Source organism: Leucopleurus acutus (assembly GCF_964270905.1).
Source record: "Leucopleurus acutus genome assembly, chromosome: 1".
Classification (NCBI taxonomy): domain Eukaryota; kingdom Metazoa; phylum Chordata; class Mammalia; order Artiodactyla; family Delphinidae; genus Leucopleurus; species Leucopleurus acutus.
The window spans coordinates 12411372-12437738 of NC_139142.1; the positions used below are offsets into that span (position 1 = coordinate 12411372).

Sequence of the window (26367 nt, forward strand, 5' to 3'; positions counted from 1 at the left end):
TCGCGCTCCTAAGGTCTAAACTCAACACAAACTTTTCTCCTTTGACTTCCGGGCCTGCGCTCTACCTGCCCGCGAGACCGACCCCGGCACCTGAGGCACGCGGGCTTGGCCCTCCCGCCGCGGAGCCGGGCGGGGCCTCGGCTGCACCTGGGAGGCTGCACTTGCCTGGGGCCGCCAGTCTCGGGCTGGTGGGCTCCGCTGGGCCCCCAGCGGGCGGCGTACCCGGGTCGACTTCGGCGGGCAGGGCGCCCCGGTGGCCCGCCTCCCGGGGGAAGGACAGGCCGGGACCCACGCTCCGGCGCTCCGGCCCGCACTTGGCGCTGGGGCCCTGTGGCCGACGCACACGCGCAGAGAGGAGCCAAGTGCCGGGGCCCCAAGCGCGCGGAGGGTGCGCTCGGCGTAGGCGTGCGGTGGCCGCCCCAGGTGCCGGCAGCCGGGACGCCCCCTCCCCCTACGCACGTGCGGGCCGCCGCCCCCTCCGGGCTACCAGCGCAGCCGCGAGGCGGCGCGCCAATCGCCCAGGGCCGCCGAGGGGCGGGGCCGCTGCCCGCATTGTTCCTCCCCGAGCGGCGGGCCCTCCCCTTCCCCCAGTCCCGGGCGGGGCGCTGGGCCGCCGAAACCGCGGAACGTGGGCTCGCGCCCCGCCTTTGTCTCCCGGGCGCGAGCCGGCGCAGACCCGCCCCCGCCGCTCGCTGCCAGAGCCGCTTTGTGACGCGGCGCGGGGGACGGGGTCGCGGGGTGCTGAGCCGGCGGGCACAGCCTCAGCATGGACGTGACCGTCTCGGAGCTCATGGAGCTCTTCCTGCAGAGCCCGCTGGTGACCTGGGTGAGTGTGCCCGGCCCTTCGCCCCATTGTTGGGGCACTAGCTCCACTCCCGCCCGCCTGCAGTCGCGGCAGACCCGACCCGGCCGGGTTCCCGGAAAGCCCCTGGACGCAGAGGATTCATCAGGTGCCCCCGGTCGGTCATCAAGTGTCCCGGAGTACGGGGGTATTTCCAGCTCTGGAGCCCGCGCGCCCGGTGCAGGACCCCGCCGCGCTCTCGGCCCGGCTGGGGGCTGAGCGGGTACACCTGTTCCCACCGGGGCGTTGGGCCGGAGGCCCTGGAGCGACAGTCTTCCGGTGGTCACCCTGGCCTCCCATGGCTTTGACCATTCGAGAGAAGGACCCATTCCCCAAAACATCCTCGTGTAGTTTCTGAACCCCTGAGACCAGCGGGTGGATGGCGGTGGGGATTAGGGGGTTCCCAGTGAGAACGTGTACAGGCTGCGCTGGGCGCACTGATTTCCAGTGGATTTGAGACGTGAGAAATTTATTGAAAAGCCCCTTTTATTTTTTTTTTCCGCTCTGACACGCCGGAGAAAAGTGGCGAGGAAGTTTTCTTTCTGCTGTCTCGCGTCTGTTGCCTGGCGCGGGGAGGGGAGAGAGGCCCTGGAGAAGGGTGCTGTTTGTTGAAGGGTGGGTGGTCTTGGGTGACCCCCTCCTGCCCACAGGGGCTCTGCCCGCCTGGAGAGCTTTAGACTGTGCGCGTGGAGGTGACTTTTCCTGCCTTTCTCTCCGTGTCCCCTACCCGCAGGTGAAAACTTTTGGCCCCTTCGGAAGCGGCAACCAGGACACCCTGACAATGTACATGGATTTAGCAGACGGCATCTTTTTGAACCAAATCATGTTGCAAATGTAAGTTATATTCGGGGAGGAAGGAAGGAGGGAATGATGCCGCAGCAAGTCGAAATTTAAGGTTGTAGAAATGGAACGTGAAGTTGCAGTGGAGGGTTCTTTGCACGTCGGGCCACTGGTATCTCAGCATTAACGTGTCTTTTCGTCGTTTGTGGGGGGAGAACTCCAGGACAGTGGGTTGGCAGCTTGTTTGATGAAAGGAATTTGAAATTGAGTGACTGTCATCCACATGGTGTAGATAGTGCAATTGACTTCGAACTCAGGGACTTGATTGTTGTTTGAGTAATGAGACGAAAAAAACCCTTTCTTTTGGGGGGCAAGGAACTGTAACGGAGAGTGTCTGGTTACAGGAAGTGTCGGGTGGGACCGGAGCATCCGTGAGTGACTATAAAGTTTCATTCGAGGTCAGGACGCCTGTGTTTCTGAGCTCCCCTTCATCTTCCATTTTCAGTTGCCCCAGAGCAAGTATAGTTGGTTAAGTCCCTTCTCAGGAACTGGATTTAAAGTCACTGTGTTGGGAGAGGCGCAGGGAGCCAGAATACTGTGGTACTGTTTGTCTTGAAGCTTGAGGCTTAAACAGGGTCTTGGTGGAAGTTACACTTGCTAGCATGTTGGTCTGACCACATCCTTTCCTGTTGCTGAATTCTGCAGAGCCTGTCTGATTGACAGCCTGCCACATGTAGGTGTTGGCTCCTGCCGCTGCATTCTGTTTTTAACTCAGGAACTGCAGGGAACATATTGGCATTGAGTGTCAGTTATGATTCACAGGCACTTGAAGCAAAATAAAACATCCTGATGTTCTCTGTGGATCAGGCCCTTACGCTCACCTACTCACCTGCAACTAAGCAAATTGTCATACTGGAGCATGAACCTGTTAGCTGATGAGAATCAGCTTCGTTTTTGGCCCGCGTGGGAGGAGGAACAGTCAGCTTTGGTATATTCAGAAAATGGCTTAAATACATCTACCTACAAAGATCTATTTTAAAAAATATCCCGAGAACATTGGTTCTTTGGTTTAAGAAGTTACCTGATGTTGTGCTCTGGGAGATACATCTCAGTCTTAATTTTTTTTTTTTTTTTTTTAAGGCACTACCACTGTTACCAGTCTTGAGTTTGATTAAATTCTAAAGAGACAAATCTGTTGTCAGCTTTGGCAGCACGTCTCCGAGAACATTGATGAGAAGTTTTCCTCGGGTTATCTTGTGGCATATTCAGGTTCTGGCAACTCTTCCCCCCTCATCCTGTTAGACCCCGAAAATTGCTGGATTCCATGGGTACAGCAACCTGTGAAACTTAGAGCTGTCCTGTTTAATTAAAAAAAAAGCAGCAGTGTCCCCCAGCCTTTTCATTCAGCTTTTACACCCAGGCGAGGGGAGAACAAAAGCCCTGGGACTGTTTCTCTTTCTTCCCTGACCTTTGGAATTCCTGAAGCGTTTACCACTTGCTTGTAAATCAGGAAAGCCTGTTGGACCATTCCTTTGAGAAATGCCAGCTCATCACTTGTTCACACTCGGCTCGCGACTGAATTCAGTTGGACGGGCTTCTCCCTTCCCCTTGACAGTTTGAAACGTTATTTTCTCCTCTGTGCTTCGCCAGGGTAATCGTGCTGGAAGTGGGAACTGATACGTGTGCAGCTCTTCAGGCCTCAAGCAGTGCTTCTGGGTCCTCTGGCCAGGGTTGGACGCCGAGGAGGGGACAGTGGGGAAGATGGGTGGCTTTCCAGAAGGAGGAAATCAAGGAGGGAGAGGCACAAGCAGCACGCAGTTTACTGACTGACTGATAGGAATGACCCTGTTCCAGGTGATAGGTATCAGAGCATTGTTCGCTCTTGAAAGTGGGCAGGGATTGACTGGAAAGGGGGCACAAGTGAACTTCTGAGGGTGGTAGAAATGTTCCATATATTGACTGGAGTATATTTCATCTTTCAAAACTCATCAAGGTGTAACTGAAGATATATGCATTTCACCCTAAATGTAAAAGTTACCTCAGGGGGACTTCCTGGGTGGTCCAGTGGTTAAGACTCTGTGCTTCTAATGTAGGAGGTGCGGATTCGATCCCTGGTCGGGGAACTAAGATCCCACATAAAAAATTACCTCAAAAAAACAACAACGACGAATTTCAACCCTAGTGTTGAAAGCCTAGATAGCCAGCTTGGGTTCAAACCCTAGGTCTCTCTCATGCATGCTTTGTGATGCTGGGCACATCACTCAACCTCTCAGTTTCCTCACCTGTAAAGTGGGAAGGAAAGTACCTTCCTTAAGAGATGGTTGTGAGGATTAAATGATGTTAGTAATTAGCATAGTGCCTGCCACTTAATAGGTATTGGCGTTGGTTATGTAGTTACGCATCCACCTTCTTAATGCAGAAAGGATTTGGGGCACCCCCTAAGAGTTCTTTTTTTTTTTTCCTTTTCTGTCTACCTTTCTCCTACATTCCTAGTCTCCTAGATTACCGCATACTTCTTAGCCTTAGCTCGCTCCCAACAAGATCTAGGGCAAAACTGGACTCTGGGACCCATATCCTAGCCCCACATCTAACACTACTTAAGCCAAGCCTGTTTTCACTTCTCCCAAGTGGAGACATGTTGGGCTAACTAGCAGGTAAGTGATAAGGCTGTTCTGCCTTATCTCCCATGCTAGTAGCCCCAACTGTCTTCAGTTCGCCTATTTTGATAAATTCTCTCCAAGTTGGTAGGACCAGAGAAAATTGCAGAGAGCAGCGTGCTAACCTGTTGCTGGAGTTCAGATAAGAGGCGTGTTACCTAACACTTCGGAGCCATATGGAGGCTGGCTGGGGGTCACGTGACTGCACCTGGGCATTGTCTCTGGCAACTGAAGAAGGCTGCGGTAGTAGTCTCTGGGCCCTGGCCTCCTAGTGACATCAGTGCCTGGAAGCTGGAAAGCCCTGTGGGCTCAGCTTTCAGGGGAGGCCCAGGTCTAAGAGAATTCCTGAATGAAAGTGAGGCATTGAGTGGCGTGGATGGAGATGCTTGGGAAAACTTGCTGAATAGCTCCTCTGTAAATGCAGTTTCTCTAGGTACCTACTGGTAGTCCAGGGAAAAACTAGGTGTCTGATTCACTTTGGACACATTTTTCATGGTCTCATAGGAAAATTAAGAGCTTCGACTCTAGCATCAGGTAGACAAGTTCAAATCCTCCCTCTGCCACTTACTAGTGCTCTTATCTTGGGCAAGTTACTTAAACTCTCTAAGCCTCAATCTCCTGATTTGTAATAGGGGGGATGGTATTTTATGGATTCGGGGAGGATTAAATAAGATTATGCATTATGCATGTATAGGAAATGCCCAACAAATGTCAATCGTCATTATTGTTAGCGTGGAGCCCAGAGCTGGGTTTGTGTGTGTGTGCCCACGTGCGTGTGATGGTGTACATCTGTGCATGTGAGAGTGGACACCTGAACTGACGCAATGGCTGTTGAGTTCAGCTAAGAACTTAGGACTGGCTGGGGCTGAGAGCTTGTGCCGGGGCAAGGCCTGCGTTAAATCCAACACTGTTTGCTTTGTTCAGACTCCTTTCTAACCCCTTGTACTAGCTGCAAATTTAGGGATAATATATTAGTTATTCAGAAGTTGGAAATAGCCTCAGACCAATGCGAGAGTTCCTTAGGCTTCTCAAAAGCATGTGAATGATAATTTTTTTCCTTAGTGTGCTGGAGGAGGAGTTATGTTCCCATTTTGCAGATGTGAAAGCTGAGCATAAAGGGGCAGATACTGATGAGTTGAATGAGTTTGTGTTGGTGCTAGAGAGTTGGAGCAAGAAAGATTTTTACTCATGAACTTGAGTGATACTCTTTCATGGCTGCAGCATATGATACTCTTCATGGGGCCTTTGAGTCTGTAAAAAATTACACAAAAAAATTCACGTCTGTTGGAGGGAGGTCAGAACATACAGATGAGCAAAACGAACATTGCCTATAATTTTACCATGTCGAGGTAGCAGAATTAATATTTTGGTGTTTCCCAGATGTTGTCTATGGTATATACGTAGAATATGTGTTGCTAATGTTCTCTTATACAAATTTGGGCTCCGGCTACTGTTTAACACCTTTTTGATTAACCTGTGATAAATTATCAACATCTCCATCATCTGTATCAAACATAGTTTCTCATTCAGGGTTTTTTGGATTCATTTTTAAATTTAGGAAGTCTTTGGAATATGATGAAAAGTTGGGGGCTGGCCTTTTCACAAAGGAGGGAGGCAAGGTTGCTATAAATCTAAATTATAGTTCTCTTTAAAATTTTAGGGAAAGTTGATTTCTTTTTTTCAAGTTAGAAGTTTTTATCAGAAGGAAGCCCCGGGGGCCCACACTTTGGACTTGTATCTCTCCAGGGTCGGACAAGCTACCAGTTGCTTTGTTGCACCCTTGTCTCTCTCCTGTCCTCTGACATCCTGATGTGGGGCTGTGTGGCTTTGCTTTCTAGGGCTGTCATACGAAGAAGATCCTTATTCTTAATGATGGCTTTCAGGCAAACAGTCTTGCAGTGGTTCTATGATGTCCTCTTCCTGGGATCAAGAACCAGGTACCACGTGTGCCAGTGCGGACCTGGCCTCCCTAGAATGATAACCTTTTAGTGCTGGAAGGATCCTGTGGTCATCTTGCAGATGTGGACAGTGGGGCCCAGAGAACTTTGGCCAGTCCTGGCCCCATTTCCAAACCAGAATCAGTAGCTCCTAACCCACTTCTTGCTGAGGAACAGGGCGGGGTTACACAGTGCTGGGCAGAGTGGGGATAGGCCTTCCTTCACCATAATTGACTTTTGTTCGATTTGTTTCCTAATCTCTCTTTACCCTGAGAGCCTGAGTTAAAGGAGGGAGTGCTAATGATCATGATAATTAGTCTAATTACTCATATAGAACCCCCTCCCCGACCTCCGTCACCTGACAGTCTCCCAGGCCCCGACCCTGGATCCTGGGTGTGTGTTGTGCCATTGCCCGTGCAGTGAATGTCCACATGTTTGCCAAGGTCTTCCAGCTTCTGGCACTCCTCAGGGGGTCCCCGTCTGACTTAATGAAAGCTGGAACTACAATAGCAACAAAAAAACAGAAAAAGCCCTGCATGTTCTGAAGTTCTGCTATTTTAGGAAGCACGTTTGTCACGTTATGAAATTACTTCTCATCTCTTAAGGTGTCTATAGTAAAGGGAAGAGAACTGCACCCTTAAGATAAATTACTTTGTCGTGCTAGGTGCACTTCTGTAGCTAAAATGCCTTTGTGGTTTAAATTCTGAATGCCTCCTCTGCTGCTAAATTAATTGCCACTGAACTGTTAACCTTTATTTTCTCAGTAATGAATGGCTCCAGGAGAAACATGTAACATGTAAATGTCTTGGCCAGATTCTAGTACTGTGTGGGGACAATAAGAAACGTTGTCCCCGGGCTTCCCTGGTGGTGCAGTGGTTGAGAGTCAGTGATGCAGGGGATGCGGGTTCGTGCCCCGGTCCGGGAGGATCCCACATGCTGCAGAGCGGCTAGGCCCGTGAGCCATGGCCGCTGAGCCTGCGCGTCCGGAGCCTGTGCTCCACAATGGGAGAGGCCAAAAGAGTGGGAGACCTGCGTACCGCAAAAAAAAAAAAACGAGAAAAAAAAAAGAAACGTTGTCCCAGGACAGTTGAAAAGAGGTCCTCTGGTTGTCCCAAGGAGCCCATGTGACTGTTTTAGGAGATACAGGATGATTGAATAAAGTCCATGGCTGATTATTGCATGTGATTCATAAAGGGGTTTGCATATACACAATACAGTGTAGGGACTCATAGTGTTTATATCAAATATTTACTTAATGGTTGAATTTTAAACAGCTTGTGTTATTAAGAAATTGTGCTTATAGTGGCATTTGAAGTAATTGCTATTTTTAGATTTTTTTCCTGTTTGTCAACTTTGTATAAATTATTGGCTTTGAATGAGCTGAATGGCATTGAAATTGATTTGCATAACTCCCCACATTCCCCTTCTTGTCCTCTCATCATCATCCTCATCATCGAGGGGCCCGAGTACCGAGGAAGGAGGAAGAGGCCTGTCTCTCCTCCATCACAGCAGCCCCTGGAAGGCTCAGCACCCTTAGCACAGGGCTCGGATGACAGAAGAAACTGTGAAGACAGCCCTCATTTGAATGAAACATCCTTTGTGGTGCCTTGGGACAGTCGAATGGCACGGAGGGCTATGTTAGGAAAAGCTGTGTGGGCTACATGGGGAGAGGGAAGAGAAATCCGTTCTGTTGAGTCTGTTCTCTTCAAATGGGAAATATTTTTGACACTGAGAATTTTTGAGAAATGTCCTGTATGTAGATGAGTGAAATTATAAATCACTTGATTCAGATTTCTAGTTTCATCACAAGCAGACCTGACTTTTGCCTGAGATTAGAAAATAAATGACACTTTGGGGGTTTCCCACAGGAATTATTTGTGTCTCTTCACATTTCTCGTAGGGTGTGTTGTACACCACGTAGTATCGCATACTCATGGTGGTGGTTTTTGAGATAGAATTGTGCCCCTGGAATGTAAATCGCAGGCAAGAGCAATTCGGTGACATAGGCAGGAGACCGGTTTGAAATGGAACATCAATGACTTTACTGGTTTATGAAGTCAGAAAGTGTACTGTTTCCCCCTTTTCCATCTTTCTTGGTATTTCCCGTATTTCGCTTTGGTCAGCTTTGGATCCTTTTTAATCTTCAGATATATTGGGGGGTAGGTTATTGATGTTTACACAGTGCAACTTTTGGGTCTGCACTGACACTTGGTTGTTTATGGCTGCTCTGGGGCCAGAAATAACATTGCTTAAGGGCCGGTGGGGGGCTAAGTGCTTGGGGGGGGACAGGAGGTGATGTGGCTCCCTGGAGGTCCACAGCTTGGCAGCAGCAGAATTAGGACTTGACTTGAGCCACTCTGTCACAGCTGCATAGTAACCTAGGCTTGGAGAGGACCGAATGCTCAGTAGCGCCTGAGGTAGGATGGGGTGTGACAGATGCTGGGAGATGCAATTTTCCATTCTCATTTTTCTTCCCCTAGAGATCCCAGGCCAACAAATCAACGCATCAACAAACACGTCAACAATGATGTGAACCTTCGCATTCAGAACTTGACCATCTTGGTGAGAAACATTAAGACCTACTACCAGGTAAGGCGGGCCCCCCCGCCCCGCGCCGCCCTCCCCGGGTTCTGTGCGTCCGGCAGTATCGTCATTTGAACGGTTTCCCTACAGGAAGCCAAGAGGAAATGGTGGTCAGGCATCTGCTTGTTGAAACTTGGTGTGTTTGCACATGCGTCCCTTTTTTTGGCATTGTGAGAAGGGTCAGAGGTGGGATTGCTTTACTTTGTCCAGGGAATGTTCTCTGAGCCGCGTGCAAAGCATCGTGCCTGGTGCTGTGAGGGCCCCAGGGACGAGCCTTGGTTTTCAGCCACGGCCCAAGCACACAGTCGAGTGGGGACTGGCTGGCACGGGCTCTGGGAGGGGCAACCTGACACGGTTATCACCCACAGCTCCGTGAGTCTGTACAGGAGTGATTCAAAGGGTTGAGGGACAGAAGGGACCACAGAAGGGTTATGTTCAGGACAAATATATAATCAGTGAGCACCCAGCTGGCAGACAGGAGCACCGGGTTCACAGTATGGGGTGTCTGCTTGTGAAATGCTCCCCATATCTCATTAGCAGGTAGTCGGTGGGTCAGACAGGAGGGCCCAAAGGGGGAAGGGCTGTGAAAATCCCCATCCGAGCCTCGGGAAGGTTGAGTGAGAATCTTTGATGATGTTCATGATCTTTAGCTAGCCGGCATTGATGGGAAACATATTTAAACTTTGCACCTCAGAGCCCTGATTGTCAAACTTAGCAGTGAAACTTTTTCCCCCATATGATTTTCTTGAGTCCCCAGGTGAAGCCCTAGCAAATCTGATTGACTTGAGGGCTGGGGGACTCTAGCGCCCTCAGCTCAGCCCCTCTTTCTCCAGGGCATCTCTGGGGGTTCCCAGGACCCCAGGGAACACAGTTGGAGAATCACTGCTCAAGAACCAGTCTCCTTCCAGATTCACACTGGGGTTTCACTGAGCCCTCTGCCTATGAGACCTCCCCTAGCACTCAGCTTCCTGGGCTGTAACTTAGTCCTGGTTCTGGGGCTTGGGAGAATCTTCAGAGTCATGAGGACCCTGTCTCCATGAGGAAGCCCTCCACCCAGCTGTGGCTTCCCTCTCTGCCCTCGTGCAGTGGTGCTGGTTCAGAGGTCACTGAGGTCGCTGGCGAGGCGGCCAGGTGGAGTTTGCACTGTGGCGCTGGGCTGGGTGCTGGGTCCAGTTCCTGCAGAGGGCTGTGGTTGCTACTGGATCTGAAAAAAGGAGGGAAAAGGAGGGAGTGGACAGTGTCTTGGGTTTTCTGAGATGATTATTTCCACTTTCCTCCCACTGGGGTCGGGGTACATGAGAGGGGGCTTGGGTGCTGGGATGTTTTGCTTGTGTGGCCAGTTCAGCCCCTTGTGCTCGTTCCATGGCCCGCTGGTGGCACAGCACCGTGGACACTCCAGCCTTTGGGAGGCTTGGCACCAGGCCCATGCTTTAGTAACAGAGGCCAGCTGTGCTGAGGAGGGGTCTGGGGGTGCGGGAGAGCCCTGTGAGAACTGGATCTATAGGGGTGACGGGGGTTTGTTTCCTTGCTGAGGAGAGCCACTGCCAGGGCTGGGCACGCTGTCAGCAGGTGGGTCTCAGCTACTGCTTCCCTTGTGACAGCCGCAGTCAGGGGAAATGGGTGCTGCCAGTGAACTCGGGCCTGGGTGTGGAGGGGGCTGCCTGGTGGCCGTGGTGATTGTTTAGCAGCTACTCGGGGCTTGATCTCTGGCTGCAGGCACCATTCATGGTAAGCAGTGCTTTCGACGCTGTGTGCTAAGTGCCAGGGGAAGCAGGTGGTGCTAACAGTTGGAGACAGGACCCCTAACTCTGGACAGGTGAGTCTCCTGCCCCAGGTGTGGCTGGGAGGTGGTGACCCTCCCTGCAAGCACTGGGGTGGAGGTCAGGTTTCTGGCTCTGTACGCAGCACGGAACAGTCAGGTGCTTGCTGCAGGCTGTTTGGCCTGGCAGGTGCTGCCCTCTGGGCTTGGCGGCCCAGTAGGACACATGCTGGTGGCACTCAGCAGCTCTGACAGTCCAGTCTGGGCCGGCCAAAGGGCTTGAGACCCTCCACTTGGAGGTAACGTGCCCCTCTTAGGGCACTGTGCCGAGTTCCAGAAGATGGGAGACAGTCACAGGAAGGAAACGATCGCTAGTCCATTCTCAGGGCCCAGAAAGACTTATGGGTAGAAAAGAGGACCCTGCATCCTTGTTCTGTTTCTGTGCTGTTAGCTCTTTGAGGGCAGGGCTGCTGTGTATTGGCAGCCTCAGCTCCAACCTGGAGCAAATGTTTGCTGAAAGCACTTGCTAAAAGCCATGAGGCGTCCCTGACCCTCAGCCAGCCCTGCTCCCTTGGAGGAAGCTGGCAGGACACTGCCCTTTGGGCTGACACAGCTTAGGTGTGGGCAGTGTTCTGTTGTGTATTTTTTCCTTCCAACTTATGATAAAATAAAGTTTAGTTCTGGTTATATAAGTAATATGTGCTCTTAATAAACAGCTTAGAAAACAAACAAGTAGCAAGAAGAAAAGAACCACTCATAACCCCACCACCCAGAGACAATCACTATTAACATTTTTAGAGCTTCCTTCCAGTTCTTGCGTGAATAGTTTTTTGTTGTTGTTTTGTTTTTTGTTTTTAACATCTTTATTGGAGTATAGTTGCTTTACAGTGGTGTGTTCGTTTCTGCTTTATAACAGTGAATCAGTTATACATGTACGTAATATCCCCATATCCCCTCCCTCTTGCGTCTCCCTCCCACCCTCCCTATCCCACCCCTCTATGTGGTCACAAAGCACTGAGCTGATCTCCCTGTGCTATGTGGCTGCTTCCCACTAGCTATCTATTTTACATTTGGTAGTGTATATATGGCCTTGTCACTCTCTCACTTTGTCCCAGCTTACCCTTCCCCCTCCCCGTGTCCTTAGGTCCATTCTCTACATCTGCATCTTTATTCCTGTCCTGCCCCTAGGTGCTTCATGACCATTTTAATTTTTTTTTTTTAGATTCCGTATCTGTGTGTTAGCCTACGGTATTTGTTTTTCTCTTTCTGACTGACTTCATTCTGTATGGCAGACGCCTGAATAGTTTTTGTTTTACACCGTTGTGGTCAGGACATACATACAATTGCATACCCTGCCTGTTTTCCTTACCACCTGACAATTGTAGCATAAACATACAATAACAATAATGGGTTATTATTTTAAAGGGACATTCAAGGAAGTTTCCCAAAAGAAGTACTGCCCAGCATCCCCTTGTGAGAGAGACCCTGCAGATTGTAAGGGCTTGGGGTGAAGTGAGACAAACGTGGTTCTTACTGTGTCTGGGAGGGTGGGAGGTCACCCCTTTGGGAGGGGGACTTCCTCTTGCCATGGCTTTGCAGTAGACACACCAAGGTCATGGAGTCCAACCCCGGGTCTAGTTTGCAAAGCAGTGGTTTGGCCGCCCCCAGGCTGTCCCCTTCTTTGCTGAGGCACGTGGGGCAGGGACAGTCAGCAGGGACAGGGGCCTCTCGTGAATAGCATGGGCTTCTTTCACAAGGAAGCTCAAGTTTTGCCCCTGAAAAGCCCTGGACACAGAAAAGGTCCTTGACATTTTTCTGGGGCAGAGGACAGGCAGTGGGTGAGAACCAGCACGGCCAGGTTCAGTCTGACCACCAGGGTCGCAGGCCTCCCTCTGACCTGCTGCTCAGACTCTTCCGGGGTTGGCGCCTGGAATCGGCATTTTCAGAAGTTCCCCAGCTGTTTGAGTCTTAACATCCTTCCGACAGGATGGGGAATCAGCAGGCTAGAGATAGAGAGGTGGTTCTCAAAGTGTGGTCCCCAGACCAGCAGCATCAGCATCACCTGGGAACTTGTTAGAGATGCAGGCTGTCAGGCCCCTCCCCCAGACCTGCTCTGCATCTTAACAAGCCCTCCAGGTGATTCTGATGCACATGCGTGGGAACTAGTGGGTTAGAGCATTTCTAGTGATGTCTAGGAGGGGCACCTTCAGCCAGGTCTCCTGGGGCGGAGAGGGCTTAGTTCTCACCAGGTAACTCCTCTCCATCACGTACAACGGACACACATCTCATCTGCCCCAGGACGGGAAGAGGAGAGGCTCTGAGGAGAGAGGCTGCAAAGATGAGGGGGTGACCAGAGGGAATAGGTGTCACCGAGGGAGTTGCTGGGAAGGGGCAGAGGAAGCCAGAGTCGGACAGGACCTTGGGAAGAGCTCCCAGTTCAGTCTGTGAATTTTAAGGACGGAAAGGCTGATCAGAATGAGCATCCGTAAATGGGACATCTGCGGAGAGGTCTGGAGGAAAGGCGGGCCTGGACGAGAACTGCACGCTGCTTTGAGCCGCCTGGCTGGTTAGCGTGGAGCCCAGCATCACATGAGGCTTTTTTTTTTTTTTAAATTGGTCCCTCAACTCACTTCTTTTTTTTTTTTAAGATTTCTTTTTATTTATTTATTTATTTATTTTGGCCGTGCCGGATCTTCGTTGGGGCATGCGGACCCTTTGCTGTGGCGTGCAGGGATCTAGTTCCCCAGCCAGGGATCGAACCCGGGCCCCCTGCATTGGGAGCCTGGAGTCTTACCCACTGGACCACCAGGGAAGTCCACATGAGGCTTGTTTTACTCACTCAACAGCCAAACTCTTTTCCATCTGAGTCCTTTTCAGTTAAAATTTGGATTTATAGAATGGTTCATTGTTAACATTCAGAGCCTCGAGTATGGACATTGAGTGCATGTTCGTTTGATCATGGAATCAGTAGGAAAATAACGCAGTATACGCGGAAATCCCCGCTGCAGCAGAGGGCTGATACCTGCTTATCCTTGGCGGGTTGCTCATGGTGTCAACTGCCGTCCCCTGCCCTGGACACCTGTGATCTAGGTCCTTCTCGCGACTCTTAGAGCCTCATTGTCGTGTGAAGTTTCTGAGGTTTCTTTGGCTTTCTGCTGGTGGGAAGCACTTCACACGGCGGCCTGGACAAGTGCAGTGTGTGTTGGTGGAGATGTAAGTCTTCATTGCTGACTCACATGTGGATATCGATCCTGAAATCGGGACCCTCAGGTGCGTGTAGGGACCCGCCTGCAGGACTGACTCTGAAATGGGAAATTGGCTGAGTTTCTCTGAGCATCTCCCCTCGCTGGCCAAGCACTGGGACAGGCAGCTTTCCTTCTGTGGGCCTCCTGAGTTCTCATCTGTCCGAAAGAGGGTGGGCCCTTGTGGTTCTGAAATTCCACAGCCGCATAATGGCCAGAGACCACCAAGGTTTAGAGTTTCAGGTGACCTCGAGGAAGCTGTGTATTAATGAGTTCCTGGAACTCGGCTCTTCTGGTTTCTCACGTGGTTGGAAGGCTAGAACGGACCCAGAATATTTTTCTTTATCTCAGAATGGTTTCTTCTCAGCAGAAGAAACGGTTCAGGGTTGCCCTATCTTCTATAATCTCTTTTTTCCTTCATTGCTTTGAAAAATTAAAAATAAAACAGTACAAATGGTTATAATGAACACCTGTGTATCTGCTCAAAATAAATATGAACATATGTGAATATTTTTCATATTTGCTTCAGACCTCTCTTTCAAGAATCTTTTTTCTGATTGAAGTCTCCAGTGTGCCTCTACTGCATCCAGTTATCCTTCCCTCCCTCCCTGGAGGTACCGCTGTCGTCAACTTGTGTGCGTATACGTACTGTTTTATGTCATCTCTTCAGATAAAACCTCCATATACTGCCTGTACCTCTTGTCCACTCAGCCTTGCTTTTGCTTTTGAGATCTGTCAGCTTTCTGTGGCATTTGTATTAGATAACCATGGGCTGACTACTAAAAGTTAGAATTATCTTTAGGTCTGTGCACACTCAGTTTGAAAAAACGAAAGACTTGTCAAAAGTAAGAACAGAAGGAAATGTGTATTTGACATTGTTGGTGGGAACAAAGTAAACTGTCTCATTCGTGTAGTCTCAGGGTTTTTAGGTAAAGTGATGTCTCCTTAGGTGGGTATGATGTGCTTTGCTTTGGTGGATAGGGACAGTGTTCAAGGGAACTTAGAGTCTGCTCAGGCCCTGTCTACAGGTACCAGTGGCTTTTGCTTTATGAGTAATACAGTGTATTGAATTTGTAGGGGAGAAATTACTTTGTCCACTCTTTAAAGGTTAAAGAGTAAGGCTGTGAGATGGGTATTCTTGTTGTAGCTTATATCTATGTTTTGAGGAAATTAGAAGTAATGTTTTTGATTATAATTTCTTTTTAACTTTTTTTTAACATCTTTATTGGAGTATAATTGCTTTACAATGGTGTGTTAGTTTCTGCTTTATAATAAAGTGAATTAGTTATACATATGTCCCCATATCTCTTCCCTCTTGCAATGATTATAATTTCTGATTACAGATTGGGAAATATAAAGAAAATTAAATCTGCCCACTATTTCATCACCTAGGCATACCATTGTTACCGCTTTGGTATTTATGCTTCCTGACTCTGTGTCTGTTACTACATGTGTTTCAAGGAGTGGGTTGTATGTGACCTGTGTGGTGAGCGTTTTCCCATGTCATTGACTATTCTTTCGTAATATGAGTTTTAGTGTCTACGTGGCATTTCATTATGTGGCTGTACCACTGTCATTGATACTGAGTTATTTCTGTCTTAGAATTATAAACAATACCCCATGAACATACTTGGTCCATAAATCTTTCAACAACTGTTTTTATGTTCTTAGGATAAATTCCTAGCATGGAATTCCTGCGTCAGAGGGCATGAACACTTGGAGAAGTTTTGCTACTTATTGCCAAAATTACCTTCTTTACAGGCCTTTTGTTTTTCTTTACTGAATTGCACCTTTGTGCCCTTCACCCATTGTGATGGTACCTGTTACAATGGCGTATTCTATGTTGCCACTGAACACTGAAGTTTTCTGTGTCTCTGCCATGTGGACGAAGATCTGAGATTATTTTTACCAAACATCTGGGCGAACTGCCTTGAGTTGGTGGGTCACTGGGTCCTGGTTTAGAATCTCCAGCAGGGTTATGGCGTGGTGACCGAACACAGCAGTGAGGCAGGGTGGTCCGGACGTAGGACCGGGAGGCCTTCGTCAGAGGGGGTCCTGTGCCCCATCCCCATATCAGCAGTGGGAGCCTTTGTCTGCCGCAGACTTGACCCAGGAGATTACCGACTTCCCTGTGAATGCTCTCGGTCTAAAGTTCAAGAGCAAGCCTTCCAGACTGAGTTGGGAGGTGAGGCTGAGGAGGGCGGGGGTCTGTGTGGACCCCACCTTTCCTCTTTCCTTCTTCTTGCTTCCCGTCCCCCATTCTCTCTAGTGTAGGGTGATGAAGCGTGGGATGAGGAAGCTGTGGTGGCCCTGCCGGGGCTCACCCAGTTCTCTGTCCCGCCTCCTTGTTCTTGAGGCCAGTCTCCATGCCTGAGATGCTGCGTCTTGTGGGGTGGGAGATGGACCAGCTGCTAGAACACCTGTGTGTGCACAGGACAGGGATGTCACGGGACACGGGAGGGAGTTTCCCGGCCTGGGAAGGGGCGGAGCTCACAGAGAGCTTTCTGAAGGGGGTGACGCTTGGCCTGAGTCCTGAAGGATGGGTAGGGAGCTAGACTGGCAGAAAATGGGGTGCATGGGGGGTGTCCTGGGAGAGCAAAACCTGAAAAATGTAGAGACATAAAGCAGCCGGCAGGCTGTCACCTCTGAGTGGCTAGAGCTTGGGGCTTCTGTGAGGAGTGGTGATGGTGAGGCTCGAAAGATACGGAGGTTCCAGAGGGCGGATGCCATGCTAACGAATTTGAACTTCATCCTGAAGGACTTGGGAGTCTTTATAGCATTTTTAAAGAAGAAAGTTTAAAACAGAAAACTCTTGACACCCGTATTGAGGATGGGTTGGTGTCAGGAGAGAGTGGGGAGTCAGGGCAGGTCGTGGCGGCCTGGACCAACGCAGGCGCAGAGGAGAGAGGGGTACTGGCCACGCGGGGCCGTGGACGGCAGCTTGCTAGGTGCCCCACCCAGAGTGAACATCTGGGGGAGGATAAAGTGCTTTCTCAGGCCCGGGAGAGCTGAGCCCTGCAGCAGGGTGCGTGCCCCCCGGGCTTCAGGGCAGGGCCCGATGGGGTTGAGTGGCAGTGGCTCCAGGTCAGCCCGACAGGGGCTGGAGCGGGGCTGCGGCAGGGTGGCAGCTTTCAGGGCCACCCGCATTCTCTTTCTCCACACTAAGCAGAAGGTGTCTAGTCCTGACCTGTGACCCTCCCTGTCTTGCTGGCCAAGGATGGAGCGGACAGGGCTTCGGACACCTGGTCATGGGCCACTCAGTCCCACACCTTTCCAGAGGCGGGTTTGTTTCTGCAAGATGTGAGACCAAGTGCCAGTTGGACTTGGTTTCTTTTCTTCTCTTTTCAGAAGAAATGCTATGGAGGCGTAATGAATAGTAAGCAGGCACTTTGGGACCCAGCTCTGTGCCCCAGTCAGAAGGCTGAGAGGAGATAACTGGGTGCCTGCTGTAAGCCACGCACTATGCTAGGAGCTTTCAGCCCTGTCACAGTGAGGAGGAGACTGCTGTCCCTGTTTTAGATTAGGAAAGTGAGGCTCGTGGAGTAAGGTGCGGAAGCCCCAGGGAGCGGCAAGTTTTCTTGGTCATCGGCTGCTTGGGGAAACGTCTAAAAATGAAGCTTTCTGCGGTCATGTAGGGAGCTGGCTTGCTGTGGGCAGACCAGCTGTTCTGTGAAGGTGGGCAAGGCCATTCAGGATATCTGCACCAGTGTGGGATGGGTCCTGAGCCCGAAGGCTCGCCAGGCCGGGAGTGCTGCCTCCCCAGGGTCTCCTGCTTGGGCTCCCCCTTACTAACCAGATTTCACACCAGCCGGGAGCCTCAGAGGAAGGGGCTAGATTGCTTCAGGCGCCTCCTGAAACCAGCACTTCCGGGGCTGGGCAGTGGGTGGGACAGAGGGAGCAGCTGGCCCCAGACTTCACCCTGCTGCGTCCCCCAGAGCAGCAGGAAGCAGAGAATCAGGGCTAATTGCAGAGGGTGGGGGAGAGGTGAAAGGTGGGTCTGATGTAATTAGCGGAGACAGAATTTGACCAGGCCCTGGCGGCTTAAGGCCCGGAGACCCGGGGAGGGGGGTGGGAGGTGGGGTGTGTGTGTGTGTGTGCGCGTGCGTGTATGCGTGTGCGTGCGTGCGCGCGCATGCACAGCTGTTGACAGAATCTTTCTGGTCTCTCTGGGCTCCTCCTCCTGGCCTTGAGTCCGGACCTTGAATTGCTGGGGGTTTCCCTGCTCTCTCTGAGCGGCCAGGCTCTCCTTTGCCTTGAAGGAAAGGAAGCAGCTTTCACTTGGAGTCTTCCCTTTGCACCGGGATGGCCCCTGAGGCCCCCGTGGGCTGCCGCCTGCTTTGGTCTGTTCTACGCGGAGCTGAGCCCAAACGCGCGCGGTACACGGTCGGCCCTAAAGACCTCCTCACGGTTACAGATCTGGACTCCCTCAGTGCTTCTGATACATGTTCTCTCGCCATGTGTTTCCTTTTTTATCTTTTGCTCAACTGCTCTCTTAATCCATGGCCATTCGTTTAAAGTGTTAAGTTTTCGAGCCCTTCATGGAAGGTCCCTGCACCCAATTCCTTTTGTAACAAAAAGGAGGGAAATGGATTTCTCAAGTTTGTAAAAAGAAAAAGAGTCTCTCCCTTGCCTTGGGTTTTGGTGTTAAATGCCAAGATCAGCGTGTTTGATATTATAACTGGTTTGTGAGAGGGACTCATGGGAGAACTTGCCTGGGCAGGCTTTGCCCTCCATAAAGCTGGCTGCGTGGCTCGCGTCCAGGGCTAATAACAGTTTCTCTTACTCAACTGTTCTTTGTGGAAAGGCAGTTTCTCTGCTCCTTTGCCGTGGCATTCAGGGCCTTGGTCCTTTACGATATAGCTTCAGTCTTATTTCTCTAGTAATGAGAATGACAGAGTAATGAGGATGAGGCAGCGCTTGTCTTAAGTTGGTGAAGCTCAGCTGGGATTGTTGGAGGGGCCGCAGCTTGTACCCCCAATTCTGAGTTTGAAGTTTTGAGAGGAGGTGGAGGCTTCAGGAGGGTAAAGAGGCTGTCAGCTGAATGCCGCGAGGGTTCCATTGGTTTGGGATTGGGTTTCAGCAGGTTAAGGGAAGAGGGATGGTGCTCTAAATATGGGGCCACTCTCTGTGGGAACAGGGGGGTACAGTGTAACTTTGGGGAGGAGCCTTGCGTTGCCCCCCATAGCTGCCCACCCCCCTGGGCTGGCCCTGGCATCGGCTCCAGCTCTGCAGGGAGAAGTCAGGTTTGCTTTCTCAGCTCGGGGGTAGGCGCTTAGCCGCCCCCCAGTGGAAGAGGATGAGCTAGCTCTGTGGGGTCGCTTCTCCAGTGCCCTAGAAGGTCAGGAAGGTGAAGCCAGAGGAGGAAGAACAAGGTGGAAGGGGAGAGGGCAGAAGTAAGGGCGAGTCATTTAATTTTTTCAAGGGTCTAGAAACTTGTGTGTCACTGTTCCTAACCATATGACTTGGAGCGCATCATTTGATTTCACCTCTAAAATATGGGTAACACCATATTACCGGTCGTGTGGGGCTCAGATGAAATACTGCCTAGTTTCTGAGTCAGTGAAGAACAGTAATAGCGCTAGCTCGTCCTCCCAGGCTGACTTTGCGGGGCCGCTCCCGTGCGTTCACGCTCTGCAGATGGAGGGGCCACGTCGCTTGTGTAGGTGGAAAACCGGAGACACAGGAGATGCACACCAGGTACAAATAGGAAGAGAGGAGGAGAAGCAGCTGCAAGCTCCTTTGTCTGCAGAGGCAGAAGGTGGAGTCGTGGGCTCCATTGAGCTCACCTCTCAGAGTTGTGGCCTTGGGTAATTTCATGTCTGAGAGTCTTTCTTGTGGGAAAAGTGGGGATATTAATAGTGCCTGCCTCAAGCATTGCAGCGAGGTTAAGGAAGGGCTTTGGACAGGTTCATGCTAGGAGTGCTAAGATGCCCACCCGTCTAGCAGAGGTGGGGGGTCGTTACAGAGACCCACCGCTCTGGGCTGTGCTTCCTTCGTTCGTTAGTGATCGGATCATGGAGGGGCCCTTCCAGAGGTTACACTCTGATTTACTTGGATTAGTCCAATACGCGTGCGTGTACGTGCTTGACTCTTGCCCTACACATTTTTCTCCTATATGCATTTTTAATTTAAAGCATACTTACTGTTTGCTTCCAGTGAACTGACTGTCTGAGGCACATTATCTCTTGGCAGCCTCATGACTGTCTCTCCCACCAGCAGTGACACGCCTTAAAAGTAGGTACCGCATCTCTGTCTCTGTTCGCCTCTTACCACACCAGCATGGAAACATGCCTGCCATCAGTCAGCGTGTGCGAGTGACAAGATCCAGGGCCACAGAAGCCGTGACTCGGTGGGTTACTCCACCGAGGAAGTCAGAGAATAACGTCATTGCGTTCAGGGAACATATTACTGGCCTGGGCCCAGGATCTATCTCCAGGCTAAAATCACCCTATAAAAGTCCTCGACTCCTTCCCCATTTCTAGACAGTTGAATAATTGGAGCACAGGGCCCTCCTTTATTCATTCTCTGTCCCTTGAGTGCCTGACACATGTCAGGGACTTAGGACCTGACTGTGAAGGGGGTCAAGGGGGGCAAACCAGGATGGAGATGCAGTGCAGTGGGGTGAGGGGGAGACCGGAGGCTTTGAATCCCACTCTTACAGGGGTCCCCCGCGGCTTTCACGCCGACCTGCAGGCTTTTCACATGGTGTTTGCTTTGTTGATGTAGATGCCATATGTCAGGTACCCGGGAGGCTCAGTCCCTGGGGGGTGGAAGTTAAATTGATTGTTTTCAACTTTGTCTAGCCAGCTTGGCTCCCTTGAGCTTGCCAGTGTTTAGGCTTAATGACTTTGAAACTTTAAAAATAAATCCCTCCTTTTCCAAACCACAGTAACCAAACAGGCAGTCCTCCTGTTCTTGGAACCAGTCAGAAAAGTTGATTTCCCTTTACGTTGTGGAATCACGGTTGCTTAAGATATCAGAAACTCTAAAGCAGTTTTGACATTTTGTGCTAAGTTGGTCTTCTAAACACCTTCCTCCCCCCATTGTTCGGATGAGAATTTGTGACATTTAAATGTTACAGAGTAGAGCTTACAAAATTGGATTTTTCCAAGGTGAGTGGACTGCGTCTCAGATGTGGATGTCCCAAGCTTGAGATGCCGAAGAAGAAATGGTGGTTTCTGATAACTCCAAGCTCTCCTTGGGCCACCTGAGACTGAAGCTTGTCCAGACTTTTAGAGGAAGGCAGAGGAGGACTGAGGTGTGGGTCGCCTGGGAGGATGGCCGCGCTCGGGTCTCTCCGGCTTCTCTTCTCACCTACCATTACCCTGGTTTCTTCCTTTGGGAGGGAAACTCCTCTCAGGCTGCCTTTACCTTGTCAGCCCCTCACCTGCATCCCAGGGGAGCCTCAGGCCAGTGTCCTCCCCATCATTCTGGAAACAGCCGGCAGCTGAGTCTGTCACCCCTGCCCCCCTGCAGCCTCTCCAGGGGCTTCTCCTTCTCCTGCACAAGTGGGAATCCCCTCGCCCACCAGACACCACACACAGCGCTGTGGCCAGGGGCAAGCAGCCCGACCCCTCCAAGTCGTTTCCTCCTCTGTCCGGTGGGGATAACAACCAAACTCGAAGCCCTGGGTCGTGACAGTTCAGACAGGGTGCCTGCGTGTGAGATGCGTTGGCTTGGTGCTGCTGTAGAGCTGCAGCTGGTGAGGGTGGACTGTGCTGCTTCCTGGGCTGCAGTGCTGTCTGTGCTGCCCCGGCCTCTGCACTCAAGCGTCGTGCCTGGGCACTTCTCCCGCCAGAGCACCTTTCCTTGGTCTGCCTCTGTGAAGCCCACGCAGATGCTCTGAACCTGAGTTTAATTATTTTCATTATCACCGTCATCACACTCTTCAGCTCTCATCTGCTTTCTCTGGGTCCTGCACGAGTTTGCAGGCCTCCCTCAGGGCAGGGACTTTGGCGACCTTTGCTCTCCCAGGGTCTAGGAGCACAGTAAATGCCAGCTGATGGGATGCCGTGATACCTGCTTCCATCCCGTGAACTGGGTCCAAAAGAAGCAGACGTGACTGGCCCAACCGTGCCCGCCTGGGCCGAGGGTCCTCCCTGGGGCACGTTTATGTGATGGGCTGGACTCTCAAATGTTCCTACTTTAATGCGTGGCCTGTACTGAAATTCTGGGTCTTTATTGACCCTGGGGTTCAAAAGGTGGGATAAATTGATTTCTAAAGGCGGGCAAAGCCACTTTGATAAGCCTTTTAATCTCGTGCTTTTTAAACAGAAAGTAACTGGAAGTGGGACCAGTGAAGCCTTCCTCTGTTTTTTCCCTTTGGAAGTATTCTCCTCTGGTTCTGACCGAGGTTTCCTCCCTTGCTCTGGAAGGTCAAAGTCAGGACCTCAGAGCTCCATGTCCATAACCATCCCCAGCTCCAAAGTTACTGGGTTTGGTTTCGGGGGGGGGGCATGGTGGGGCACATTTGAGAAGGGGTGATCCAGTGCCTAAGTTCATAGGTCATTTAAATTCCAGGGTGTGTTTGAACTCCTCCTAGGTGCAGTCTCAGGAAGGGAGAGCTTGAACCCCTGGAGATGGCCGGGTTGGTGGGAACAGGGTGAGCTGGAGCAGCTGTTGTGGTGGCCCAGTGGCTGCCACCCTGAGAGATCCCAGAGGTTTGGGAGCAGAGAGATGGAGTTGGGGGGTGAGTTCATCGTATGGCTTTGAAATCCAAGTGTACGTTCAGCTGTGCTTGGGAACAGTTTAGAATGTGTGAGAAGAGGTAACTAGACTTTATTCTAGAGTAGACCAGAAATAAATAAGAAAGGAAGAATATGGTATGCTCAGGAGAACTTGACTTTTGGTCTTCTTGATTTGGAAATCACCTTTGACTTTTAAAAATCAAGGAACTGGGGCTTCCCTGGTGGCGCAGTGGTTGAGAGTCCGCCTGCCGATGCAGGGGACACGGGTTCGTGCTCCGGTCCGGGAGGATCCCACATGCCGTGGAGCGGCCGGGCCCGTGAGCCATGGCCGCTGAGCCTGCGCATCTGGAGCCTGTGCTCCGCAACGGGAGAGGCCACAACAGTGAGAGGCCCGCGTACCGCAAAAAAAAAAAAATCAAGGAGCTACACCCACTTTCATGGTGTTATTCACAGAAGCCAAAGGTGGAAGCAGCACAAGTGTCCATCTGTGGATGAATGGATTAAGAAAATGTGGTACGGGCTTCCCTGGTGGCACAATGGTTGGGAGTCCTCCGGCCAATGCAGGGAACACGGGTTCATGCCCCGGCCTGGGTGGATCCCACATGCCACGGAGCAGCTGGGCCTGTGAGCCATGGCCGTTGAGCCTGCGCGTCTGGACCCTGTGCTCCGCAGCGGGAGAGGCCACAGCAGTGGGAGGCCTGCATACCGCAAGAAAACACACACACACACACACACACACACACACACACAAAAGAAAATGTACATGCATACAATGGAATATTATTCAGCCTTAAAAAAGGAGATTCTGACACATGCTCCAGCATAGATGAACCATGTGGACATTACGCTGAGTGACATAAGCCAGTTACATAAAGACAAATACTGTAAGACTCCACTTGTATGAGGTACTTACAGAGCAGTCAGATTTAGAGAGACAGAAAGTATAATGGTGGTTGCCAGGGGTTGGGGGAAAGGACGCTGGGAATGGGGAATTAAGTGTTTAATGGGATGGAGTTGAGTTTTGCCAGAGGAAAGGAATTCTGAAGATTGGTACAGCAGTGTGAATGCACTTAACACTACTGGATTGTACACTTAAAATTGGTTAAGGTGGTAAATGTTAATGTGTATTTTATGTGGTCTTTCTGTTATGTGTATTCTACCATAATTGTACCCAAAAAGGGACTGAACCCACACTTTTTCCTTCTGGAGGCCCTTGTGCTCTCCATTTTCTCATTCACAGGTACACCTGTGATGCAGGCAAAGGAAGTATAATAGGATGTTTCTACTCCATTCTGTGGACTTGGGGATTTTCTGTGTTGTTTGGGGTTTTGTGTTTGTTTCTAACTCGTTCAGGCTCTGGGAATAGAATGAGACCAGCTGTTGGCTCTTTGCATGTGGAACCTGGAAGGTGGCTTCGGGGACACCTTTAGGAGGATGCGGTGGGTGTGACCGTGGGCTGTTAACTCCTAGGGTCCAGCAGTGTGGACCTGGAACAGCCAGTTAGAAAACCAAGAAGTTGGACTGGTGGGTGCTCCAGCCCAAGGTTGTACAGTCAGGGCTTAAGTTAACACTGATACAGCTGAGGTGCCAGCTGTGTCATCTCTGCATTTAGCATAGAGCATGAGACGTGATTTGGGCATTGCACTGAATTAGATGGGTCCCCACCGTCTCTAATATGGTAATGAGGTGGAGATGCTAGGAGCATGAATTGAGAGGAGGATAGAAGGTTTTTGTGGAACGTATGGCCGTGTGCCAGATGCTGGTCTCAAGTATTTTCTGAAGGAATGAAGAGGGCATCCAATAAGAATGTCCGTGATGTTAATCATACAGGGTGTGGAACCTCAGCCCCGGCTTTAAAAGTGGTGGGTCTTTCCCACTTAGTGGCTAAATGACCATACATGGCTAGCGGAGCAGAATCGCTCAGCATTTCTTTCCTTTCCATTTTTTTTTTTTAACTCCTTCTTTTTCGTTTGTTTTAAAGAAAAAGCTTTTTCTCTTGGAGTCAGCATGGGGGGTTTTCCACATTGAAGCACTTAGTCTTAAGCCTGGAGAGCCAAGATACTCCTGTTGGTGATGGGTAGTCCTAGGGTATAAGGACTTCTCAGCAGTTCATGCCTAAATCAAACCATGATTAAACTGTCAGAAACAGAAGCATCCCTTTCTTTTTTTTCTTTGGATGCTCAATGAACATTTTTTTTTTTTTTTACTGAAGTATAGTTGATTTACAATGTTGCGTTAATTACTGCTGTATAGCAAAGTGATTCAGTTGTACTCACACACACATACACATATACACTCGTTTTTTATATTCTATTCCATTATGGTTTATCACAGGATACTGAATATGGTTCCTGGTGCTATACAGTAGAACCTTGTTGTTTATCCATTCCATATATAATAGCTTACATCTGCTGACCCCGATCTCCCATTCCACCTCCCTGCCTTGGCAACCACAAGTCTGTTCTCTGTCTGTGAGTCTGTTTCTGTTTCACAGATAGGTTCATTTGTGTCATATTTTAGATTCCACATGTAAGTGATATCATATGGTATTTGTCTTTCTCTTTCTGACTTACTTCACTTAGTATGATAATCTCTAGTCGCATCCATGTTGCTGAAAATGGCATTATTTCATTCTTTTTCATGGCTGAGTAGTATACCGTTGTATATTTATACCACATCTTTTTTTTTTAGGAGTTTATTAATTAATTTATTTTTGCTGTGTTGGGTCTTTGTTTCTGTGCGAGGGCTTTCTCTAGTTGTGGCAAGCGGGGGCCACTCTTCATTGCGGTGCGCGGGCCTCTCACTATCGCGGCCTCTCTTGTTGCGGAGCACAGGCTCCAGACGCGCAGGCTCAGTAGCTGTGGCTCACGGACCTAGTTGCTCCGCGGCATGAGGGATCCTCCCAGACCAGGGCTCGAACCCGTGTCCCCTGCATTAGCAGGCAGATTCTCAACCACTGTGCCACCAGGGAAACCCTACATCTTCCATTTTTTTTCTTTTCTGGTATGCGGGCTTCTCACTGTTGTGGCCTCTCCCATTGCGGAGCACAGGCTCCGGATGCGCAGGCTCAGCGGCCATGGCTCATGGGCCCAGCCACTCCGCGGCATGTGGGATCTTCCCGGACCGGGGCACGAACCCGTGTCCCCTGCATCGGCAGGCGGACCCTCAACCACTGCGCCACCAGGAAAGCCCAACACATCTTCTTTATGCATTCCTCTGTCAATGGACATTTAGGTTGCTTCTTGGCTATTGTGAATAGTGCTGCTATGAACATAGGGGTGCGTGTATCTTTCTGGAGTAGAGTTTTGTCTGGCTATATGGAAGCATCCCTTTCTTCTTGAGGTCTTTTGGGTCTAGGTCACTGATGTCAGCTTTGGACTTGGAATCACATATGTCTAGAAGAGTGGTTGGCGACTTGGCCCTGACGAAGCTGGGAGGGATGAGGAGGGAGGCGGTGGAAGAGGCCAGGGTGCACAGCGCCCGCTGTTCCCATTCTGGCGTCTGGACTTGGAGGGAGGGCTGATGGAACCCCTTCTTTCTCCTCACTTACCCCTGCCCGGCCCGTAAAGGCCCCACTCCGTTAGCCGTTAGCTGCTGAGGCTTTAAAAGGAACTCATTTGACCCTCGTCCAGGCAGAGGACAGGAGTGTTCCCTGCACGCTTGGTTTTCCTTGGATTTGGTGCTGGTCTGGCGTCCTGACTAATGTCCTGCCTTGGGCTGGTGAACAGACTGGGGGAGGGGTCGTATTCCACCTGGGAATGAGCTTTCCCCGCCCCTGCGAGGGAGACCTTGGCCCCCTGTGCAGAATCAGGAACCTGGACGCTTTCTTGTCCGCCTTGTATTTTTATCACGTAGATGATACTAATCAGAATAAAACTTGG

At 50.6% G+C, this 26367-nt stretch overlaps 1 protein-coding gene across 4 annotated transcripts in view; it reads left to right on the plus strand.

Moving 5' to 3' along the window:
- Positions 1-752: 752 nt before the first annotated feature.
- Positions 753-26367, plus strand: part of CCDC88C (coiled-coil domain containing 88C) — a gene marked incomplete at its 3' end in the record, with an annotated part of 127182 nt that continues 101567 nt past the window's right edge. For all 4 annotated transcript variants that reach the window (XM_082841878.1, XM_082841880.1, XM_082841879.1 and 1 more), the window contains exons 1-3: positions 753-826; positions 1575-1675; positions 8696-8804. In XM_082841878.1, the coding sequence (XP_082698004.1) occupies positions 767-826; positions 1575-1675; positions 8696-8804 (270 nt within the window). In that variant the 5' untranslated portion in view covers positions 753-766. The remainder of the gene's footprint in view (positions 827-1574; positions 1676-8695; positions 8805-26367) is intronic.